Source organism: Lissotriton helveticus, chromosome 8, assembly GCF_964261635.1.
Source record: "Lissotriton helveticus chromosome 8, aLisHel1.1, whole genome shotgun sequence".
Classification (NCBI taxonomy): Eukaryota; Metazoa; Chordata; class Amphibia; order Caudata; family Salamandridae; genus Lissotriton; species Lissotriton helveticus.
The window spans coordinates 1,325,850,142-1,325,870,163 of NC_136069.1; the positions used below are offsets into that span (position 1 = coordinate 1,325,850,142).

Genomic DNA, 20,022 nt, shown 5'->3' on the forward strand with positions numbered 1-20,022 from the left:
GCATTTCAGTTGATGTGTGTATGTTTATACTTCAATCCTACCACCAGCTTCACTTTATCCTGCCCCCCCTCCACTCTACAGTACATCTTGATAAGCCATCAGGTGTATTCACTTCTCTTTGAAGGCCCCAAGTTCCTTTCATGTGAAATGGTATATAACAAATTTGAAATCAATTTTGATGCACAAAACTATCTAATTCCCCCAATTACTTTAGCAATTTCCAGACTTTTAAAATCAAAATGCTTGAAACTCCATCAAACACAGTAGTACTAAGACGAACTATTGTCCATACATATAAGCAAGTTGTCCTTCAGCACAATATGTAAGCATACGAATTGCCACGCATTAAAGGCAACATAAAAGTAAAAAAAGGCATAAGTGCCCACAGAATGTGGCTTGAATTCATACTTGTGGAAATTAAAGCTGGTGGTCTAGTTATGTCATGTTGCGTTATGTGTTATGTCATGTTGTGTTATGTGTCTTTGTAAAGTGCACTATCACCTGTGAGGAGATCCTGTCGCTAAGTAGGTGTTTGTACCTGGTGCTGCATATGGTAGGTAGGTTAATTAAAATGCCAGGTTTGCAGACTTCAGGAAGAGAGCAGGAGGCTCTGGTGTGCAATGTAGAGAACACCCATTCTCCTGATCTGTTCCATTGTATAAGTAGGAGTCCAGCGGAGTGGAGGAGTCTGGGTGGATGGTGGAAAAAGATGCGACTGTTCAGGTAGGTGGTACCTAAGTTGTGTAATCCCTTGAATGTGTGTGTGAGGAATTGGAAATGAGCATGCATGTGTATTGGGGGCAATGTAGCCCCTTGAGCTGGCGTGTAATCTGGGTTGTGTGTGGAAGGTTGAGAATGAGTCTGGCATATGAGCTCTGGATGGTTTCTAGTCTTCTAGTAAGTTCATTGTTGATCCCAGAATAGAGGGTGTTTCTGTAGTCAAACTTGCTGGTGACTAGAGAGCGAGTCACAGTTTTACTAGTGTTGCTTGGAAGCCATTTGAACATCTTCCTCGACATTTTCAGGGTGTGGAAGCAGGATGCAGTGAGGGTGTTGACTTGTGTGGTCATGTCCAGGTTGCTGTTGATGATTATTCCGAGGATCTTGCCGTGGACCCTGAGTTAGGATTGCCACCAGTTGGAGTTCCTTGCTGAGGGGTTCTTGCTAAAGATCCCTTCTTCTCTCTTCTCTTGTCAGTGTTTAGCTTGAGACATTTGCCTTTCATACAGTTAGCAGCTTCGGCCATGCAGGCTGTGAATATGTTTCTTGTGTTGTTGGTCTTATCCGAGAGGGAGTGTATGATTTGCATGTTGTCGGTGTAAGAAAGGTTGTTGATGTTGTGTATGTGCTTGACATTGGCCAGACGGTTCATGGTTGCATTGAAGACAGAGAGCATTGTGGGCTTCCGAGAAGAGAAGTAAGGTGCCGGGTTGACAGCTTGTGTTCTATCAGTTAGGAAGGGTCAGATCGAGCATATAGCTGGTCCTTGGATGCCAATCCCGTGCAGTCACCTGACTAGGTTGGGGTGCAAGATTGTGTCAAATGATGCAGAGAGAGCCTGGAAAATGAGGGCTGCCAAATCTCCTCTTTCAAGGATCATGCGGATATCATTTATGGTGGCAGTTAGTGCTGTTTCTGTACTGTGGTGGGGCCTGAATCTGTGCTGTGTGCCATTGAGGAATTGGTAGTTGCTGAGGTGGTTGGTTGATAAGTTTCTCTAAGACCTTTGTTGGGTATTATTAGAATGAGATGGATCTGCAGCTGGAAAGTGTGACTGAGATAAACAGATGGTTTCTTGAGCAGGGGCATAATTGTGGCATGTTTCCACGTGTCCAGGAATGTGACTGAGTCAATGGAGGCATTGAGCATGGGTGTTAGTGCTTTGCTGATCATTGGACTCCTTTGGTGACAGTGTGGTTGGGGCAATGATCAGATGGGGCTACTGAGTGGATGGTCTTAATGGTAGTAGTGATTTTTATGTTGGTGATGGTAGGCCACTAGATAAGGGTTTGGTCTTACGATAGGAAGTTGAGTTGTGGCAGTGACGGGGTCTAGTTGAGGGTCAAAGACGCTGTATATGGAGGGGATTTTATTTCAGAATTCAGAGAGCTTAATGGAGAGGTCGTGTGAGAGGTTGATGATGCTAGAGCACCAGGAGGCAAGGTGAAAATCTTTGATGATAGTGAAGGTTCCTTGTTGTTGTTAGTGGTGGGGTTGATGCATTTTGCACGAGATGTGCGCTTGTTGTACCATATCTGCTGGGGGTAGTGTCTTAGGACTGATTTGAAGATGTCTTTATATGTGCTTCTCTCCATTTGTGCTATAGTTACTTACTGTGATGTTTTGTCAGCCTGAGTTTCTCTGTGTACCAACTGGCCTGTGGTTGGGCTCATGCCATTGGGTTGCACCTGAGTGGAGCAAGGATATCGGCGCATGCTTTTATCCAGGTGAAGAGGTCCTTGAAACCTTTCGGCTAGTTGCTGGTGTGCTTGGGCCAGCATGCAGAGAGGGAGGAAGCCCATTCCTCTTCAGCAATGCATTTCCTGCTGCAGTGGGCATTTTCTGTAGTGATAGATCTGTAGTGGAGCGGAATGGGTATGCAAAAACTGATGAGCATGTGGCCTATCCAGGTCATAGTAACTGGTTTGTCGCCTGTAATGATGCTGAGAAGAAATCTGGGTCCAATACATGTCCGGCAGTGTGAGTGTGTGCGGTACCGTGAGGGTTGAGGCAAAGGCAAGGTTTTCAAGAAGGGCCACAGAGTTTGGGTCAGTGTGGTCTTCTAGGAGAAAGTTTATGCCTCCACAAAGGATGAAGGTGATAGTGTTGATAAGGAGTGCAACGAAGTCTGTGATATTACTGTTGAAATTGGTGTGGGTCGTGGTGGTCTGAATAGAAGGGTTCCCCTAGGGAGAAGTGGGCGTGAAACGCATCTTGAACTTAAGGCATCCCATGTAGGTGGGGGGTGTCCATGTAGGTGATGCAGCTGATAGTATTTGTGAATAAAGTGGCAACTCCACTTCTAGGCCTGCACTCACAGTCTTGCCTGCATTGAGGTCTAATTCAGAGGTTATGCTTAGCCTTAATTCCATGAGAAAGAGCAGTTGTGGAGCGCACTCATGCAGCCGGTATTGTATCTCCATGGCCTGTTTGATGAGCGAGTGAGGGTTGAGGAACATGTGAGAGTGGCATGTTGAATGGGTGTTGGTTGGTGTGTGTGGTGTGGCATGAGAGGAAAGCGGGTTTGTGTGACTGTGGCATGGTAGTGGTGGATCATGAGTGTGGGAGAGTACATAGTGCTTGTATGGAGAAGCATGGCAGGGTATCAGTGGGTAGGGCAAAAATCAGAGTTACTGACTCTGGGCGCAGTCCAGATGCAGATGGACACCGACAGGTTTGCTTTGATGCACCTTTGTCGAGTCAACGGTAATCCTGCTGCATGCCTCCATTGCATGTCCGCATTGCGCCCACATTAGCTATGTCCTCGGAGGGGGGAGGAGTGCAGGGTGCCGTGGATGAAAAACCAGTGATGTCACATTCTGTGCTGGTGGATGATCGGAAATCGAGTGATATCACTTCTTGCACTGATGGGTGATGAGAAATTAAGTCCTCTTGCTTGGTTTCTTTAAAAGATGGTTTTGGCAGGGCAACTAGTGATGTCTATGGAAAATACTTCATTGATTAGTTGTAGTACATTTATTTTTTTCCCTCGTGGGACCTCCCAGATTTTGCTTGGTTAAAGGATGTGAGTTAGATTGTCATTGCTCCCTTCCCATGGATTTTGTTTAGAATTTTAACAAATTGCCTCATTCGATTTTTGTACTTTGCACCATTTAGACAAGCTGATTTATAAAGCTGACACTTTCGTGACTTTTCCAGTATTTCTTTTATATGATAGTCGAGGTAACTGGGACAATGTAATTTTTGCGATATCCCAATTGCCTTGTCTTTTGTGTCGCTAAATTTGTGTACTGTGTTTCTCCCTTCAGTTAAGTGAAGAAAAAACACAAGTTGTTTTAGTAAGCTAAAGGAGTAATTGATATTCAATTTAAATGAGTCGCATACACCAAGATGTCTCATGATGGCCACACAGATCCCACTTGCCATCAACCAAGACAGATAAAAATTATTATGAGGTGGCTCTCTTTACATTCAGGGCTGCTCACTCTGAAAAGCCCTTCCTACATACTAAAGGCTTAAATTTGTCTCCCTAAAGTGCCTCAGGATCCTAAAGAGCCATTGCTCCATAGCTGCTGATGACCACGAGGTGTATTAGTCCCACAGAGTCCTCGGATGTCTGCTCTCACAGCCAGATTCCTCAGCACCCAGCGTTGTCTGATATGCGCAACATATTCATGGATGACTCTCCTCTATCATCAAGGCTATAGTATCTCAAATGTCCACAAGGTTCTAGAGCATCCCAACTGTATATGGACCGTAATATGTGCCTCCACGCCCCTCCCCCTTTAAGCTGCTCTTTTACAACTTAAGTACTGGTTTAACCCAATGCATTATCCAATAGAGGATGTCACCTAGGGCCCCTGCTACAAAGAAATGTCCTCAAATTAATGAGAATTTGTGTTTTGTGCTATGAATGAAAGGGGTCGTGGCAATCTGCCAATTTGCAAGGATAATACATATTCCCATTGCCTGAGATCCCATCCATACACAGCCAAGCAACTCTGGGTATATATATAGTCTATGCCCTATATAAATCAGTTCTGAAAGTTCTGGATTCAACAATGCTAGTCTTCAGCACTTTAGCACTGTGGCCCTCCTCATCATCCTCATCCAAGAAAAGAGCTGTTTTCTTGTAATTTGTTGGCACCTAATGTGGTGCCCCAAGGTTTACAGATTGACATCATCTTATTAATGCACCGGACCTGCTTTCTATTGAAAATACAATCAAGCTGGCGTCAACCATGACTGCAGTCTTTGGGACATAAGCACCTGCCTATTGGAAAATGAACTGAAAGTGCTAAGCTATTTTACATAAGATAAGTAACAGAGGAATCCGTTTTGCATCTATCAACCTAGATCTACCACGAACCAGACCCCTAACGCGAAATGCGCGTGAAATTTTTGAACATTTCTGAGCCAAAACCTCCTTCACATTTTAAGGGACATCTACATAAGACAAGTTCATTCGATGAAAACAACACTGCTCCCATTTTTTTAAAGCACATACATTCTATTTTTTAGGGCAACTCCGGCAAAAAAAAAATCTGGAGGTGTGCAGGCATTTACCAAAAGCTGAAATGAGTACTAATTAAAGAGCTAGTGGACACATTAGTTAAATATGGTAGTTTCATTTTGTCCTAATAGTGGCACTTACCCTGGTAGTAAAAGTCCTTCCGCCAACCCTATCCCGTGCCTCCAGCACTACTACACTCAGCCCAGACTCCACCAGCAATTTAGCCGCTGAAAGACCTGAAAAGAAAAAAAAAGCGTACGTTACCTACAAATGAAAAAGGCTCTCTGTGGTTGCCTGAAATGCTCTGACAGCGTTTAGATTAGAGGAACACAGACAGTATCCCGTATTGTTTCTTGTTCAGGGTAAGTCATTTAATGGGATGGGTCTCTGGAGCCCTGATTACAAGTGGGCTGGATAGGTGTCAGGTATTTACTACAATTACCCCAGGGTCAGGTATAAAGCACAAGTGCCACACAGTGACAGCTGCTCCCGATACGACGTGGTAGTGGGCAGCGGGGGGAATACAAAAACAAAGCAAAGCAAATGAATTACCACTTACCTGACGCTGTGTCCGCTGGCTTGCTCCTCTCCCAATTCTTGACTGGTGCACACTGTGCAGGCTCCCAGATGCCAATCCTCACACTGCTCTCATTCTGGGAATGCTATTAACCAGCATGAGAAAAGCGCTGGGATTGTTCTGAGCGGCCTGTGTTACCATTCAGACAGGACCTGGGAGCCTGTGTGTTCTCCGCCCGGCTGTGCAACACAGCTCGGGTTGGAGAAATGCTATGTGTGCACAGTGGTTTGGCTGTCCTTAGATGGCCGGCCAAACTGACATGCACACTTAACGGTGCCCACAACTCCTCCGCTCTGAAGCCCAGGAAGGCCGCCCCCGACCTGTGATTATTTTATTATCATTTTATTTTTCACTGTTGACTCTGTCATATCAGAGGAGCCACCCGGGTGCCACATACCACCTATTCCACATTTACCGCATCGAAATGAGGAATACTATGGACTCAGGGCCTTGATTATAATTTTGGTGGTGCAGGAGCCATTCTTTGGTGTTCCCATGGTGGTGCCTATGAAATAGGCACCACAATGGGAATGGAATGTCAAAGAATGTCAAAGGCAGTACGTGCACGGCATGAACTGGTGCAGTTCATGTCCAGCAGGTCCTGAGTCATCAGAGGACCTTGTAAGTCCCCCTTTGTTTCCTCTCCGCAAAGGTTTTCGAGGAGGAGGAACCACCATGATAACTGTGGCAGAGAGGAAACTCATAATATGCTTGGTGGGACCACGGCTGTCCCACCAAAAATATTGGGGCACCAGGACTGCCCCACCACTGCCATGGTTCTCTAATTCCTAGCGCTTGTGGTGATGCAATGGTGGTCCTACCACCCTACTTGTAATAGGGCAGTTGGAAGACCGTCCCTATGAGTCTGGAAGTCCGTGGACGACAAAACTCGTAATCAGGCCCTATGTGTATAATGCACCACATTTCTGCCCTGAATATGTAGCAAGTGAAGATACTGGGGTTTGTACTGGTAATTTCTAGGCTCTTCTCCCTTCAAATTTTAGCAGACTTTATCTGCCAAGTTCAACAGACTCTGGACTACATCATACATGGTAATTACCGCGTGTGGTAGAGTTGGCACAAATTCCGAGCCATGCACAGTCTAATTTTATTGGGGCCAAGAGTCTTACAGTACTTTCCAGAGACTATAGCTTTACAACTCAAATTCTTGTACAAACATTCAATCTGCCCACTTCTTTTGCTACTCTTAATATAAATGAATGGCGCACAGGCTATAGCAGTGGCGTCCAACATAGGTTCAGGAGGGCAGGATCCATGCCAGATTATCTTGAACCGACATTGAAAACCCATGTTCTATAGCATTAATCCTGCATTCCCATTTGTATTGCTTCGGCTTGTCACTCCAAACTATTTTATCACACAGTCAGTTTTCTTTCCACCATTTCACTCAACACATTCTTCCCTGCTTTCTGTATTCCTCTGATGGTGCATCCTGTCATGACCTATACTTTGACGAGGACGCATAAACTTTTCAATACCTGATTAAAATAGTAACCTTCTAATGTGCATTATTTCACTTTGACACACATTTTGAATGTACTGTCATCTTGTAATTTAGGTTTCTACAATGCACATTCAGCTTCTTTACTAAAGTAAATATAGCCTTGTTTTGAAGTTGGCATAGTAACTGCAGCTGTAGTGATCTCAGCTTTCTACCCTAACCCACTGCATCTTTGTTCCAAGGTCTACTACATTCGAGAAGGGTTAGGCACCTGCTCGTTAACTGCAATCTCGAGTTATATAGTGTACCACATGTTCCACTGTAAAATGAGGTGATGTTTATTTGACATAATTAAAGGCCTGTATCCTTGTCACGGTTTGCTCTTTACACTATTCTAACGTATCAAGTGCATTGCTGTTAAAACAATGAAACATTTTGGCGTTGTAGTACCGTGGTCTACAGAAATGCAGACACTTTTCCAGTTGAATAACTGTGAAAGGCCGTACAGGCAAGAAGTGCCTCTCTCTCATACCCACTAATGGTATCTAACTAATTTCTATTGTTGTGGCTCTTTTGCTTGTACTAGGAGAGGGCTTACTACCCAGAATGCAGGAATTTACGAAAAATAAAGAACCAAAAGGCAATTGACTGCCTAACTGTTTGTCCTCGTCACCCCCAAATGCCAAACCTTAATAAAAACAAGCATTGGCATAGCCAATAGGTCTCGCCTTTGGGACCTTGTAAGTGTTTAGCCATGCAACAGTTGATGTTGTTGCATCAAGGATATTGTGCTGCATAACTAAATACTTACAAGGTTCCAAAAGCCAGACCTATTGGCTAAGCCAATGCTTATCTACTGTGGGTTTTCATAGAGCACGGACTATTTCCTTTCAGAGTACAAGCTGGTCGATAAATCGGAAAAAAACTAGCAAAACTGCACTATACAAATTCATATATAACAAAAACCCATTTTTATAGGCAGTGATGTACATATATTGGTATGCATAGTGACCTTACAAAGAAGTCATTATTCAATTTAAAAATATATTTTTTGTGAATTGTTCCAGGTTGCCTCTTTCATGATCATCTTCAAACCACACCAAAAAAATATAATCTGCTATAGAAATACTTTCAAATAATAAAATGTTGCAAATGAGCACAAGTTATACTGCGTTACGACGACACCGCTACGGCACTACTTTAAAAATCATAGCTTAACCACCAATAATGCGACTTTCAAGATTTACGAAGGGCCACAGAAGGAACGTCTCGAGCGGAATTAACTGTGCTTACTGCACACAAGTTGGAACCAAAGTAATGCGGGTACATAACCGGTTCTGACGTTTGACTTTCATTTGCACCGATGCACGTCCAGGTCATAAATAATTAAAATTAATAAACAGGGCACCTGCATCTGCGTCACGTGGCTGGGCACTGAGGGGAGTGGGGGAGCTGCCCACCCTCCACTGTGTGAAAATTGGTTTGAAGCAATATATCTGCCACAAGAGGAATGCCACGGGGGTACAAGGCCCAGGCAGGGCTTCCGGCTCTTGGGGCTGTGGTCACTTGCTTCGGACGCAGTTTATTTTAACTGGCGAAACATATGTTTGCTGGAACAGCTGTGTGAACCAAAACATGCGGGCCGGGCGGAGAGGTCCTCACTACACAAACAATACTTAAATTGGCACCAAAGTGAGAGAGAGGCGCGGAAGCGGGCTTTGAGCTGCCTCATCGTGTTAATGCCCGACACTCATTTAGCTTCCTTCACACTGCATTCTGGTACATGAAGGCTTTAATTACGAACATAAAATACAGATACCAAAATAAGGAGAAAAAGCATAACTAGGTGCCCTATTACTTTCACTATAACGTTTAAGAGTGTATCAATGAAATAAAAAAATACCATGGGTTTATGCAAGAGGATCAAGAAGGTCCAAAGAAGTTATTAAACTAAACTCTGCTTTGAATTTTACAAAACAAACTATTTACAAGATTATGCGGTAGAACCAAGGAAATGTAAAACAGTGTATCTCGTATCTTCAAACATGCTGGCAGCTGTGCGTGCCCTCGGGGTGGGTGGCACGGATTCGTCATCATTGGCGGGTTTGCATGTTCCGTGCAGCTGAGTTCTGAGGGTGGGGCGGCTCCCCCATGCCAATAGGGACGTACAGAAGAGGCTGGAGTTGCAGAGCAAGTTCAGAAACCACTCACGCACTGCGAGCACGCGGCTCCACTGCGCCCCAAGTCCAGTGGGCCTTGCATGACTCTCCCACAATAACACTGAAAAGTGCAGGAGGTGGCGCGGCAGCTAGAGTGGAAGCTCAGCCCTGAGCCAGGCAGCGCCTCTTCGGGGAGGAGGACTGGGCAGGGACGCACAAGCTCAGCAGGCGGGGAGCCGGGACTGCCGGGATTTAGCTCAGCCTGCCTGAAATGCCTCTCAGAGATAGTGCTTACAGAGGAAACAAAATGGCCCGAAGTGCTGAGAGAAATTAAAAGTAAACATTTGCATGCTGTCTGCAGTTACCCCGCAATAAGGATTCACAGCTTTAGGAGCACCAGAGGACAGGGGGAAACTCATGGCTACTAGCCCCATTCACCTTTTTACATCACAATGTGGCACAGGGGCAATGTTGTGAATTTCAATAGAAAGCTCGCGTTCAGCCACACTTTCAATGCACGCCCTTAACGGAGGACATCCTTTACACATTTTACATGTTGGAGCCGTGCCAATGTAATGCTGCAAAATGAAACCACCACAGGACAGTATGTACGAACGGCAGCAGCCTGAAGTTCGCTATATAGTTTTTTAAACTGCATTGCGTACTTGTTTATCAGAGGAAGGGCGCCCTCTGTTCCATATCAACCTCAGCTGACCCCTAAAGCCATTTAACTCTGTGCACTGCTGAGCACACATTAGAAATAGCAGACAAGCACCAGAAAACTACCCGTGAGTGGTGTGCACGCGTGCGATCTACAAGGGAAAACCAGCGTGACCAGCGCTGGCCACCATCTGCTGAGGGCATGTACAGTGCTTACCTTGCGGGAGCGAGCAGTGGCAGGTGCGAGAAATGCAAACAGATGGCACCGCTGCTCGCTCCAGCAAGGTAAACGCCGTACATGCACGAGGGCTGATTGGAAACAGTGCTGAACATGCATGAGTTTCCACAAAAGCCCGGAGCGATTCCAAGAGGTCACTCCAAATGAGCGCTTGCGCGCTGCGTAGGCGAGACCTAAAAAGGAGGAACTTGCTTGCGTGTATAAATTATGACAACTGTCATAATTTATACAAAGACTTTCAGGTTGCCCCTGAGTTTCGAAAACCTCCAGAAACTGGCCTGTTTCCCACCTGGCAGGGGCAAAGTTTGAAAGACAAGACTTTAAAAGAGAATGACTTTCTGGTTGCAAGATCCCAGCACTCCCTGTCCTTTATGGGCTAAATTTGAACGCCTTCTTCTTTCTCCTTTTTCTTTTGCTGAATATCTCTCTTTCTCCCGTAAACCCTCTTCCATTCCTACCCCCATCCACAAGTTCACTACTAAATTGCTCCTGTCTTCTTCTCACTCCCTCCCTACGACTATCGCTGCTTTCCTTTCCTCTACCATTTGGCATAATACCGCACTACTCATTCGTAACAAACCCTTCTTTTGGAGAGCGTGGCATAATAGGGGGTTGATATGGGTCTCTCAACTCTTTTCTCAATCCTCTTTTTTGCCTTTCACTACTCTTCGTTCCCTTTATGATTTACCTGCCACCTTTACCCGTAATTATCACCTACTTAAAGAAGCTGCACTGACCACCTATGCTCGACTCTCTCAGCTCCATCCCTCCCCTCCTGTCTCTCCTACTCCCATCTCTTCGCTTCACTCTTTTTTACGCAGTACTCCTAAGGCTTCTTCCATTTATAAATACCTTCACACTACTGACCATGTTAGACCCAAATCCAAAGTGGAGGAATGTTGGGAACTTGACTTCTCCACATCCTGGCCAATTTCTTTATGGGACAAAATATGGACCAAGATCCGTAAGTCCTCGAGAGCGGCAATATTGACACAGTCCCTGTTCTTTATTTATAACAGACTCCTCTATACACCTTCTGCCCTTCATAAACGTTTTCCAAACACCTCTCATTCTTGCTGGTCTTGCTCCTCTCCTCAAGCCACTTTGTTCCACATGCTATTTTTATGTACATCTGTTCATGACTTTTGGTTACAGGTTTGGGCTCAAATCAATTTGATTTTTCACACATGTATTCCTTTTTCTCATATTAACGTTTTTTTAGGTAGCCTTTCCCCTTGCTAGGACAATGTTGAACTAAAACCTCGGATTATTGATTTGTTGTTGGCTGCTGCATTCCAGCAGATCACGGTAAACTGGAAGGACTCCTCCAATATCTCCTTTAAGGCGTGGTGGTTTAACGTTTGCCACAACCACAGACTTGACACTGCTTTTGTCTTTCCGGCTCACATGGCTGTGAAGCGCATGGACTTATGGCTCCCTGTCACGCTTTACTTAGATACTTGTGCCAATCGTTTGTTTCATCCATTGCCTTCGCAACAAGAAGTCCTCAAGCCTCCCTAAATGCTCATTACATTCCATTTTTCTTTCCTTTATCACATTATTTTTATACTGCTTCCTGGTATTTCCATGCTTTCATGATTAATGTATCTCATACCTTTTCCTTTTTTTCAATTCTAATGCCCAGATTTTCCTTTTGATATTGTATATAATTTTATGCTTGTTCTATTTATCACAATTTTCAATGTTTTATATTTTTATTGTACTTTGTATTGACACCTTGCTTTTTTCGTTTTAATATCAAATACAATTTTCTTGAACTTAAAAAAGAGAATGACTTCGGTCAATCTTTCTGCTCCAATCCTGTGAGGCTTTAAGCAATATTAGAATATTGGAATGCTGGAGGAGGGATCAGGATGTGAAAATACATCGGGATTATTTACAATATATCCCAAAGATGAAAGCGACCTATCTAACAAAGTATAAAAACGAACTAGTAATGTGGTGCCATGAATACATAATAGATTCTCTGCTTCTGGGTTGGATAGACAGGTTGCTTTCATTTTGTGATATATTGTAAATATTCTCGATTTATTTTCACATCCTGATACCTCCACGAGCACTCCCTTGAGAACTTTACTCACCTTGCCAGTTCAGAGCAACTATTTAAATTGTGAACTTGTGATTTACACATATTATAAACTTTTTTGATCATCAAGTCAACCTGGTCACTGTTCTATTCAACTATTGTGGGGTGTCTTCTAATACACTACATACAAAGTTCACCAGTCAGTTAGATCAATTGTTGTATGCACCCTGATTAAGAGTTAGATAGATACTAGAAACAATGGTCCTAGACCTTTCTTTTAATCAATTGATTAATTCAAACAATAATCATTTACTTAAATCTTTTTCAGCATGCGTAACGTCAGCTCAGAGTAAACTAAGTTCCATATACAGTTGAAATATGATGTGCAACAACCACAGGTTTGAAAAACAACATGTATTTATTTAATCATAAATTAAATACCAATAAATGTTGTACTGTGCAGTTGGAAAGGATGAAAGAAAAGGTTGCTCAACTTGAACGTGCAGAAAGGGGGTGCTCGATATAAGAAGAAAAATGAGATAAGGATGGGAGAGAGTGCCCAAGATAATCGTGATACAATAATTTCCACATATTAGAAATTAGACCCCTCGGAATGGGGGATAGCTATGTGTACATCTAATCAAGGGTCCCTATTCTGAGGTTTTTAGCAGTCCTATTAACCACCTCGTCTCAGGCTAGGAGGGTAGGTAAGAGGAAAGGGAAAAATAGGTTTGGCAGGTGTGAGCAGTGCATGCTTCCCCTTAACAAAATAAATATCTGCAGGGACTTGGTGAGGATACTGCATTGTGATTTTGTATTGTATTGTATTGTATTAGAGCATTTAAATAGTGATTCATATCTAGTCAAGTGCTTTTTAAGTGCCGTGTGAAGCACAGTACAGAAAAGGGGGAAATCTGGGTAGTAACTATGTGTACAAAGGGCATGCACATAAGACCTGTGTGCCTGTTGTGAAGAATAACTTTACGGGTACCTTCATCTTAACAGCAGAGACGTTAAAGCATGGCCAAAATGGGTAATTAATCAGGGCAAAAGATTGCAGCCCTGATAGTCTAACTTGATTAAAAAAATGTGTTTGGTGACAAAAAACAAAAAGTTACTAGGTCTGAGCAATCCGAGAGCTATTGGTGTTGTTAATGTATGTGGTGTGGAGTGGAATTTTGTAGGTTGGATTGGAATTGTTTGTTGTGGAATTGTGTGCTGGGGAATTGTGAGGTGCTCAGTGGAGTTAAGTGTAATAGAATTATGCGGCATGATATGCAGTGGAAGAATGTGGATAGTAATTATGTGGTATTGAGTGTACTGGAATTATGTGGAGAGGTATTATGCGTAATGAAGTGTAATTATGTGGAGTGGTATTGTGTGTTTTCAAGGAAGAACGGTGATTTTAACTCTTTATTTGCATCACTACGTTTTATACATTTGATAAATTACTATATTACTAAAATTACCAGAATTTTTTTTAATGAAAATATTAACAGACGGATTGCATATAAAATGAAGACTGAGTAAATTGATGTAGTAGATCTATATTAAAAAGCTGAAACAATTAATGCATGTTTAGAAACAGATATCTGGACGATTTTCTATTTCCATTGCATTTGCATCCAGTCATTTCAAGATGGCCACTGAACGTCTAGACAAAATGTTGCTGGGGTTGAAAAGGAATCCACGCGCAATTTTTCGATTGACTTAGTTATTACGGTTCGCCAGTGTTCCGTCTTATTGGTTAGAATGCCTGTTTCATGGGATAGGGGCAGGCCTGAACCGCGGTCTCCTTTGGAATTGTTTGTACGCAGTACATATGTGAGAGCGGGAGCATCAGTACATATGCGAAAGTGGGAGTGGTTCACATTTATAGCACATATACGCTGCACTAGTGAAGCAAGGCTGCCATTGTTTTTATTTGAATCATAGGACTTGCTGTCTACCATTTATAATGAAATTTATAGAGTCTAGACTATAAGGCATACAACATTGACTAGGCAAACTATTTATTCCTGATTTGGAACAACTTTAGATCACTGCTTACCTTCAGTGCACCTCTAGGGATGAGGCAACTCTGAGTTCTCTGGGCAAATCTTTTCAAGCCTTAGCTGTAAGAGAAAAGAAGTGACGGTCTGCCTTTGAACTTAGTTTATGACGAGGAATGCAGCTTTCCTCTTCATTCTTTTACCGCTTCTGAATTTTTTATGTGAAATTCAACATTGTTTGGCATCACGAGGGCTTCGATTAGAATCATTTACAATATATTCAAAGTTTCCAGAACAAGGGTCCCAAAAATCCGTTTTGCTCAGGGACCAAATAATCGTAAAGATATATCTGACTGTAGACATTATTTGTGGCATTCTGCTTGTCCCAGGCATCATAATGGCACATCCTACACAAGTTATGGAACGTCCTGGCGACAATCTGGCTGCCTGCAGAATATGTGTGGCCTATTATGCGCTTTTGATACAATTATGTTCTGTTGCTTAATGGCTGTCCTGGCACAACGGTGTACATTCTTGACTCATTGTCGTCACTGTGACTTCAGGCTGTTCCTTTCACCTAATGATTCATAAAATAATCCTGAAAGCATTCCTGTTTCTTACTTTATGCGACTTCAGACAATTTTAGGGATAATAATAAAAATAACTTGATTTTGGATAATGCTTCATACTACACCGCTGCCATTTCCAAGCGCTGTAACATATATTATAATTATTTTTATTAATATTATTATTATTAATGGTCAGTTTTATTGTACTTCACTAAGCTGCTCTTTTAATACACAAATAGGATCCAACTGGAAACATTTAGAAACATTGGAAAGTGATTTAGAACACTGATTTGCCCTTTTCAGAAACAATTCGCATACAGCAAGAAATGCTGCAGCTGGGGACAAAGCCACACACATGGTGGACAGCCGTGAGCGGCAGGTATATGGGGAAAGCAGGTCATGAAGGGGAAGTGCCACCAACTGCACTTTGACAAGGATATTTAAATCTCCAGCTCACTGATTCTGGTATCCATAGTGGTGGTGGGGTGCTTCGAAGAGGGGTGTTTGAGTGGCATGCATGTCTGCTCCTATCCTGCCTCAGGTGTTCTTGCCCTTATGCAGTGCTTCTGCCCACAGGCCCTAGCAGTCCACTTCTTTGCACCCTGTTGCCTTGTTGCGTTGTCGCTGCTACTAATCCAGGGCTTCTCCTGTGCCCGCGGGATTAGCGCCTTGCCGCCTGCAGGCTCGTTTTGGTCAGATGGGGCCTGAGTGTGCCAGGCTAGAACAGGGGCCTTTGCCTCCTGTAATCAGCCCTTTATTTGCAGCTAGGGCCACTTAGGCAGCTCTCTCAGCACCTCATTTATTTGGGGGTTCCAGAAGATTGTTAGGTTAGTAACTCGTTACTGTCAGTGGCCATGCCAACAGAGAAGAGGGGTCAATGAGTCCTAGTCACCAGGCTTTAGTGGTGGTGCACCAGTCTACAGTGCTTAGAGCTGAACGTGGCAGACAGCGCTAAACGTTCTGGTGAGATAACATGGGAACCATGTAGAGCAATGGGGGATAGTTAACTACTGTGGCACACTGTTTCTTTATTGGAGAGCACACTGGCCTCATTTGAGACTTTTTACGCATGCCTCTCATTGGTATTATTGCATGTCTGTTTTGGTGTTACAAAAGCTGCCTCCTCTATCTCCTTTTATTTATCTCTGCTGAGATGGTAATACTTTTAATTCCAACAAAGTAATTAATAAATCTATTAGTGCTATGCACATATGTATAAGCTTTCAGGACCATAAACGAACCTTCTTTAGGGTACGATCAACAGTGTATTCGTTCATTATCCACAATTATCTAAATCAGTGGTGTCCAACGTAGGTCCAGAACGAGCAGACCCTTGCCAGATTGTAGGCATAATCACTATGTAAATAGGTTTCATTTGGATTAATTGTGTGCAATTGTGTCTTAGCAAAGAACGTGGCATGGCTCAGACTCTTCCGGGTTTCGGTTAGACACCTCTGGTCAACTTGACGCTAAGAATTACTTGTACACTCCCAGTAAAGTATTGCTACAGTGCAGCAAAGACAGCAGTTCGCCCTTTTACAAATGAAAGGGCCTGGCAGCACCTGCTCCTTTTAAGCACTATGAATAAAACTGTTCATCCACACTTTGCAGTTCATATTATCCAGAGTAGAAGGAGGCGGCGGGTACGGGCCTGACAACTCGGCGTTGGAAAGTTTAGCAGACACCGGGGAATGCAAAAGTCCCTTTAGTTGTCCGTGTGAGGACACTGCACCCCTGGGAACAGAAATAGAACTTTCAGGTAGATTCATGAAAGGAAATTGCGCTCGCAAAGGGCCAGATTCTCAGAATCTGGCCCTTTGCGAGCGCAATTATTGCATTTGGGATTCATCATCCCAAATGCAAAAATCGGTAATAGCGAAATCGCATATTTGCGAGGAATTACATTTAAGGAATCTCTATTTGAGATTCCTTAAATGCAATTCATTAACCAATTTTAAATTGCGAATTCGCAATATTTGGTCGCTATTTACCACGAAGTCAGACTTCGTGGTAAATAGCGAAAAAAATAGAAAAAAGCACTTTAGTGCATTTTTTTCAGTTGCATGTTACACACACACATGTCCTTTGGACATGTGTGTGCGCAACACCTGTGTAAAATTGAATTTCAGGGGTGCCACAGGGTGTCCTTTGGACACCCCTGGCACCCTTGAAATCGCATCCTTATTTGCGATTAGAAATTTGCTAATCGCAAATAAGGAATGTGTAGGAATCGCAATTTATTTAGCGATTCCTACATGAATCCCGTTTTGCAAGTCCTTAATAGCGATTCCTTATGAATCGCTATTAAAGACTCGCAAAACGGGTCTTTGATGAATCTACCTGTTAACCCCTAATGAAGAGAGGCGTTTGCTGTAGTAAAGGCTGTTTCTCCCTCGAGGTTGTGGCGCACTGTTCCCATAGTGCTGAAATGTTGTTTACATGAGTGACTTATATACTGCTGCACTGTCTGCTTTTATATTAAGGGCCTGTTTTTCAAAACTGTTCCTCCGGTTTGGAAACTTTATTTCTTTACAGGAAAGCTTGATGAAGCGAAGGAGATCTGCCTGCAAAGAGCTTTGCAACAAGCAATATTTGATGAAAATGTTGACTTACATTTGAAGGTTTTGGGAGATCGTTGCTTGTTCACCTCTAGTTTTTAGGTCTGGCGTAGTCAACACCTCTTGATACAATTTACGTGCATGAATACAGTATGTTACAAATTTACTGGTACTATCGTGTCATGTGTTGTAGAAAAGCAGAGGTGCTGGGGGAGGGGGGGGGGTGGCATCTACTATGTTCGAAGTGATTTCAGGGCAGTGGAGAAGGGAATGAAGAAGGTGCAGGAGCTCATGTGGGATGAATTCTGTGTGGGTGAGAGGGAGTACGAAATAAAGGAAAAGAAAAAGGATGTGCCTTATTCAAACATCAAGCAAAGTGCTGGTTCTGTTCAAAAACACATTATGTGCTTACTTGGGGCCAGATGTACGACCTTTTTTTGCGGCCGCAAACGGGAGATCCTCCCGTTTGCGGCAGCAAAAAAGGGTAACAGCATGTACAAATGCTATTTTGCGAGTCACTGACTCGCAAAATAGCATTTGAGACTCTCGCAATTAGGAAGGGGCGTCCCTTCCCAAGTGCGAGTCAACATGCTATGTACTAATATTTTGCAGCCGCATTTGCAGCCGCAAAACACTCGAAGTTCACCAACTACTTCAAGTAGGTGGTAAACCACTTGCAAAGGGGAAGGGGTCCCCAGGGGGAAATACTTTTTAAGAGCAGGCAGTGGTCCCAGAGATCACTGCCTGCCCTTAAAAAAATGAAACTGAAAAGTTTCATTTTTCATTTTTAAATGCATCCCGTTTTCCTTTAAGGAAAACGGGCTACATTAAAAACAAAAAAAACTGCTTTATTAAAAAAGCAGTCCCAGACATGGCGGTCTGCTGACCCCAGCAGGCCACCATCCCTGGGAGGGCTGGCAATCCCAATGGGCTCACAAATTTGCGATAGGCTCATTAATTGTAATGAGCCTCGCAATTTGTGACCTCATTGGGAATCGAAAAACAGTGTAATAACACTGTTGTACATTTCATTTAGCGCCTCACAATTCGCGACTTGCAAGGAGTCGCAAATTGCGAGACGCTAAATGATAGGGTCGTACATCTGGCCCTTTTTTACTGTTTTTTTCTAAAAATAGGAGATTATCAGGCCCGGACTGGCCGTTGCGGGCACCGAGCAATCCCCCGGTCGGCCGCGAGGGTGGGGGCCGGTTTTGGGCCCTGGGGGCCATTTTTGGTACGGGGCCGTTTTTGCAGCATAGCTGCAAAATCGGCCCTGTAACAAAATCGGCAGAAAACCGGCCCTGGGAACGAGCGCGGTCGCACCCCCAGGGGGCCAGCCGAGCACTTTGCCAGGGCCGGTTTTGGTGCTCAGTCCGGCCCTGGAGATTATGAGATTTGTCCACAAATTCCCTTCTTTACATTTCCTCCCTTGAGTGCATCTTGTTCTGGCAAAATAGGAAGTCTCCTTTTATAAATGCACTGCTCTGCTAATTTTTGATCAAAGAGATTTAGAGGTGCAAGGGGGTAACAAACCTCCCTGATTAGTATCCGTCTATTGACCATGAAATACTTTGACAAATACAAGTGGTCATTTTCTGGGTATTATCATCAACCTACACTTATAGTAGTTTATTTGAATCTAGTATTATTACAGGTATTTTAACAACTCCTTAGGCCCCCCTAACATAAGTGGAATACATCAGGTTATTGCATTAATCATAAGAAAATCCCGTTGACTAAAATCTGCAGTGTCAGTCCGTAGGGAGTCTCACCAAGATCTGGGATATCCCGGGAGCACCAAGCTGCCAAGCAGTACATTGGATTCTCAGTGTAAACACTTTGTGCTAGATTGATGAAGCATTTGTTAGGTCGCAAATGGGCCGATTCGAAGCTGTTGGGATCTACAAAGCCCAAACTGTGATTCGGGAACTTGTGCGATTTGGGTTTTGCAATTTGGTATTTGGGGCGTGTTGAGGGTGTCCCTTCCAAATACCAAATTGGAATGATATGTACAAATGTTCTGCAATCAAAATGATCTGCAAAGCATTCACAATTTACCACCAATTGAAAGTTGGTGGTAACCCATTTGCAAATGGAAAGGGGTGACCAAGGCACCCCTTACCCTTTTAGATTGGTTGGTAAAATATTTTTAAGAGCAAGTAATGGTCCCCCAGACCACTGCCTACTCTTAAACATTGAATGTTCCAAGTTTCATTTTTTTCATTTCAAACCTATCACATGTTCCTTTAAGGAAAATGGTCTCCGTTTAAGAAAATATAAGATTGCTTTATTTAAAAGCAATCTCTGACATGATGGTCTGCTGACCCCATTATGCCAACATCTCTGTGATGGCTGCAATTCCTAATTGGTCGCAAATTGTAATCTACCTCATTAATATTCATGCTGTAGGTCTATTTGCGACCCATTAGGAATTACTAATAAAACTCAAACAAGTTTCATAGATTAGAAATAGCCATTTACTAATTGTGATTCACAGGAAATAGTTATAATTCTTACCTAGAAACAGACTTGTATACCAGCAGCACCCTGACAGGATGCAACTCAGT

At 43.3% G+C, this 20,022-nt stretch overlaps 1 protein-coding gene across 1 annotated transcript in view; it reads right to left on the reverse strand.

Moving 5' to 3' along the window:
- Nucleotides 1-20,022, reverse strand: part of LOC144773342 (amine oxidase [flavin-containing]-like) — a 313,689-nt gene that overhangs the window by 155,441 nt on the left and 138,226 nt on the right. Inside the window, exon 2 of the mRNA XM_078658307.1 lies at nt 5,336-5,430. Within this exon, the coding sequence (XP_078514433.1) occupies nt 5,336-5,430 (95 nt within the window). The remainder of the gene's footprint in view (nt 1-5,335; nt 5,431-20,022) is intronic.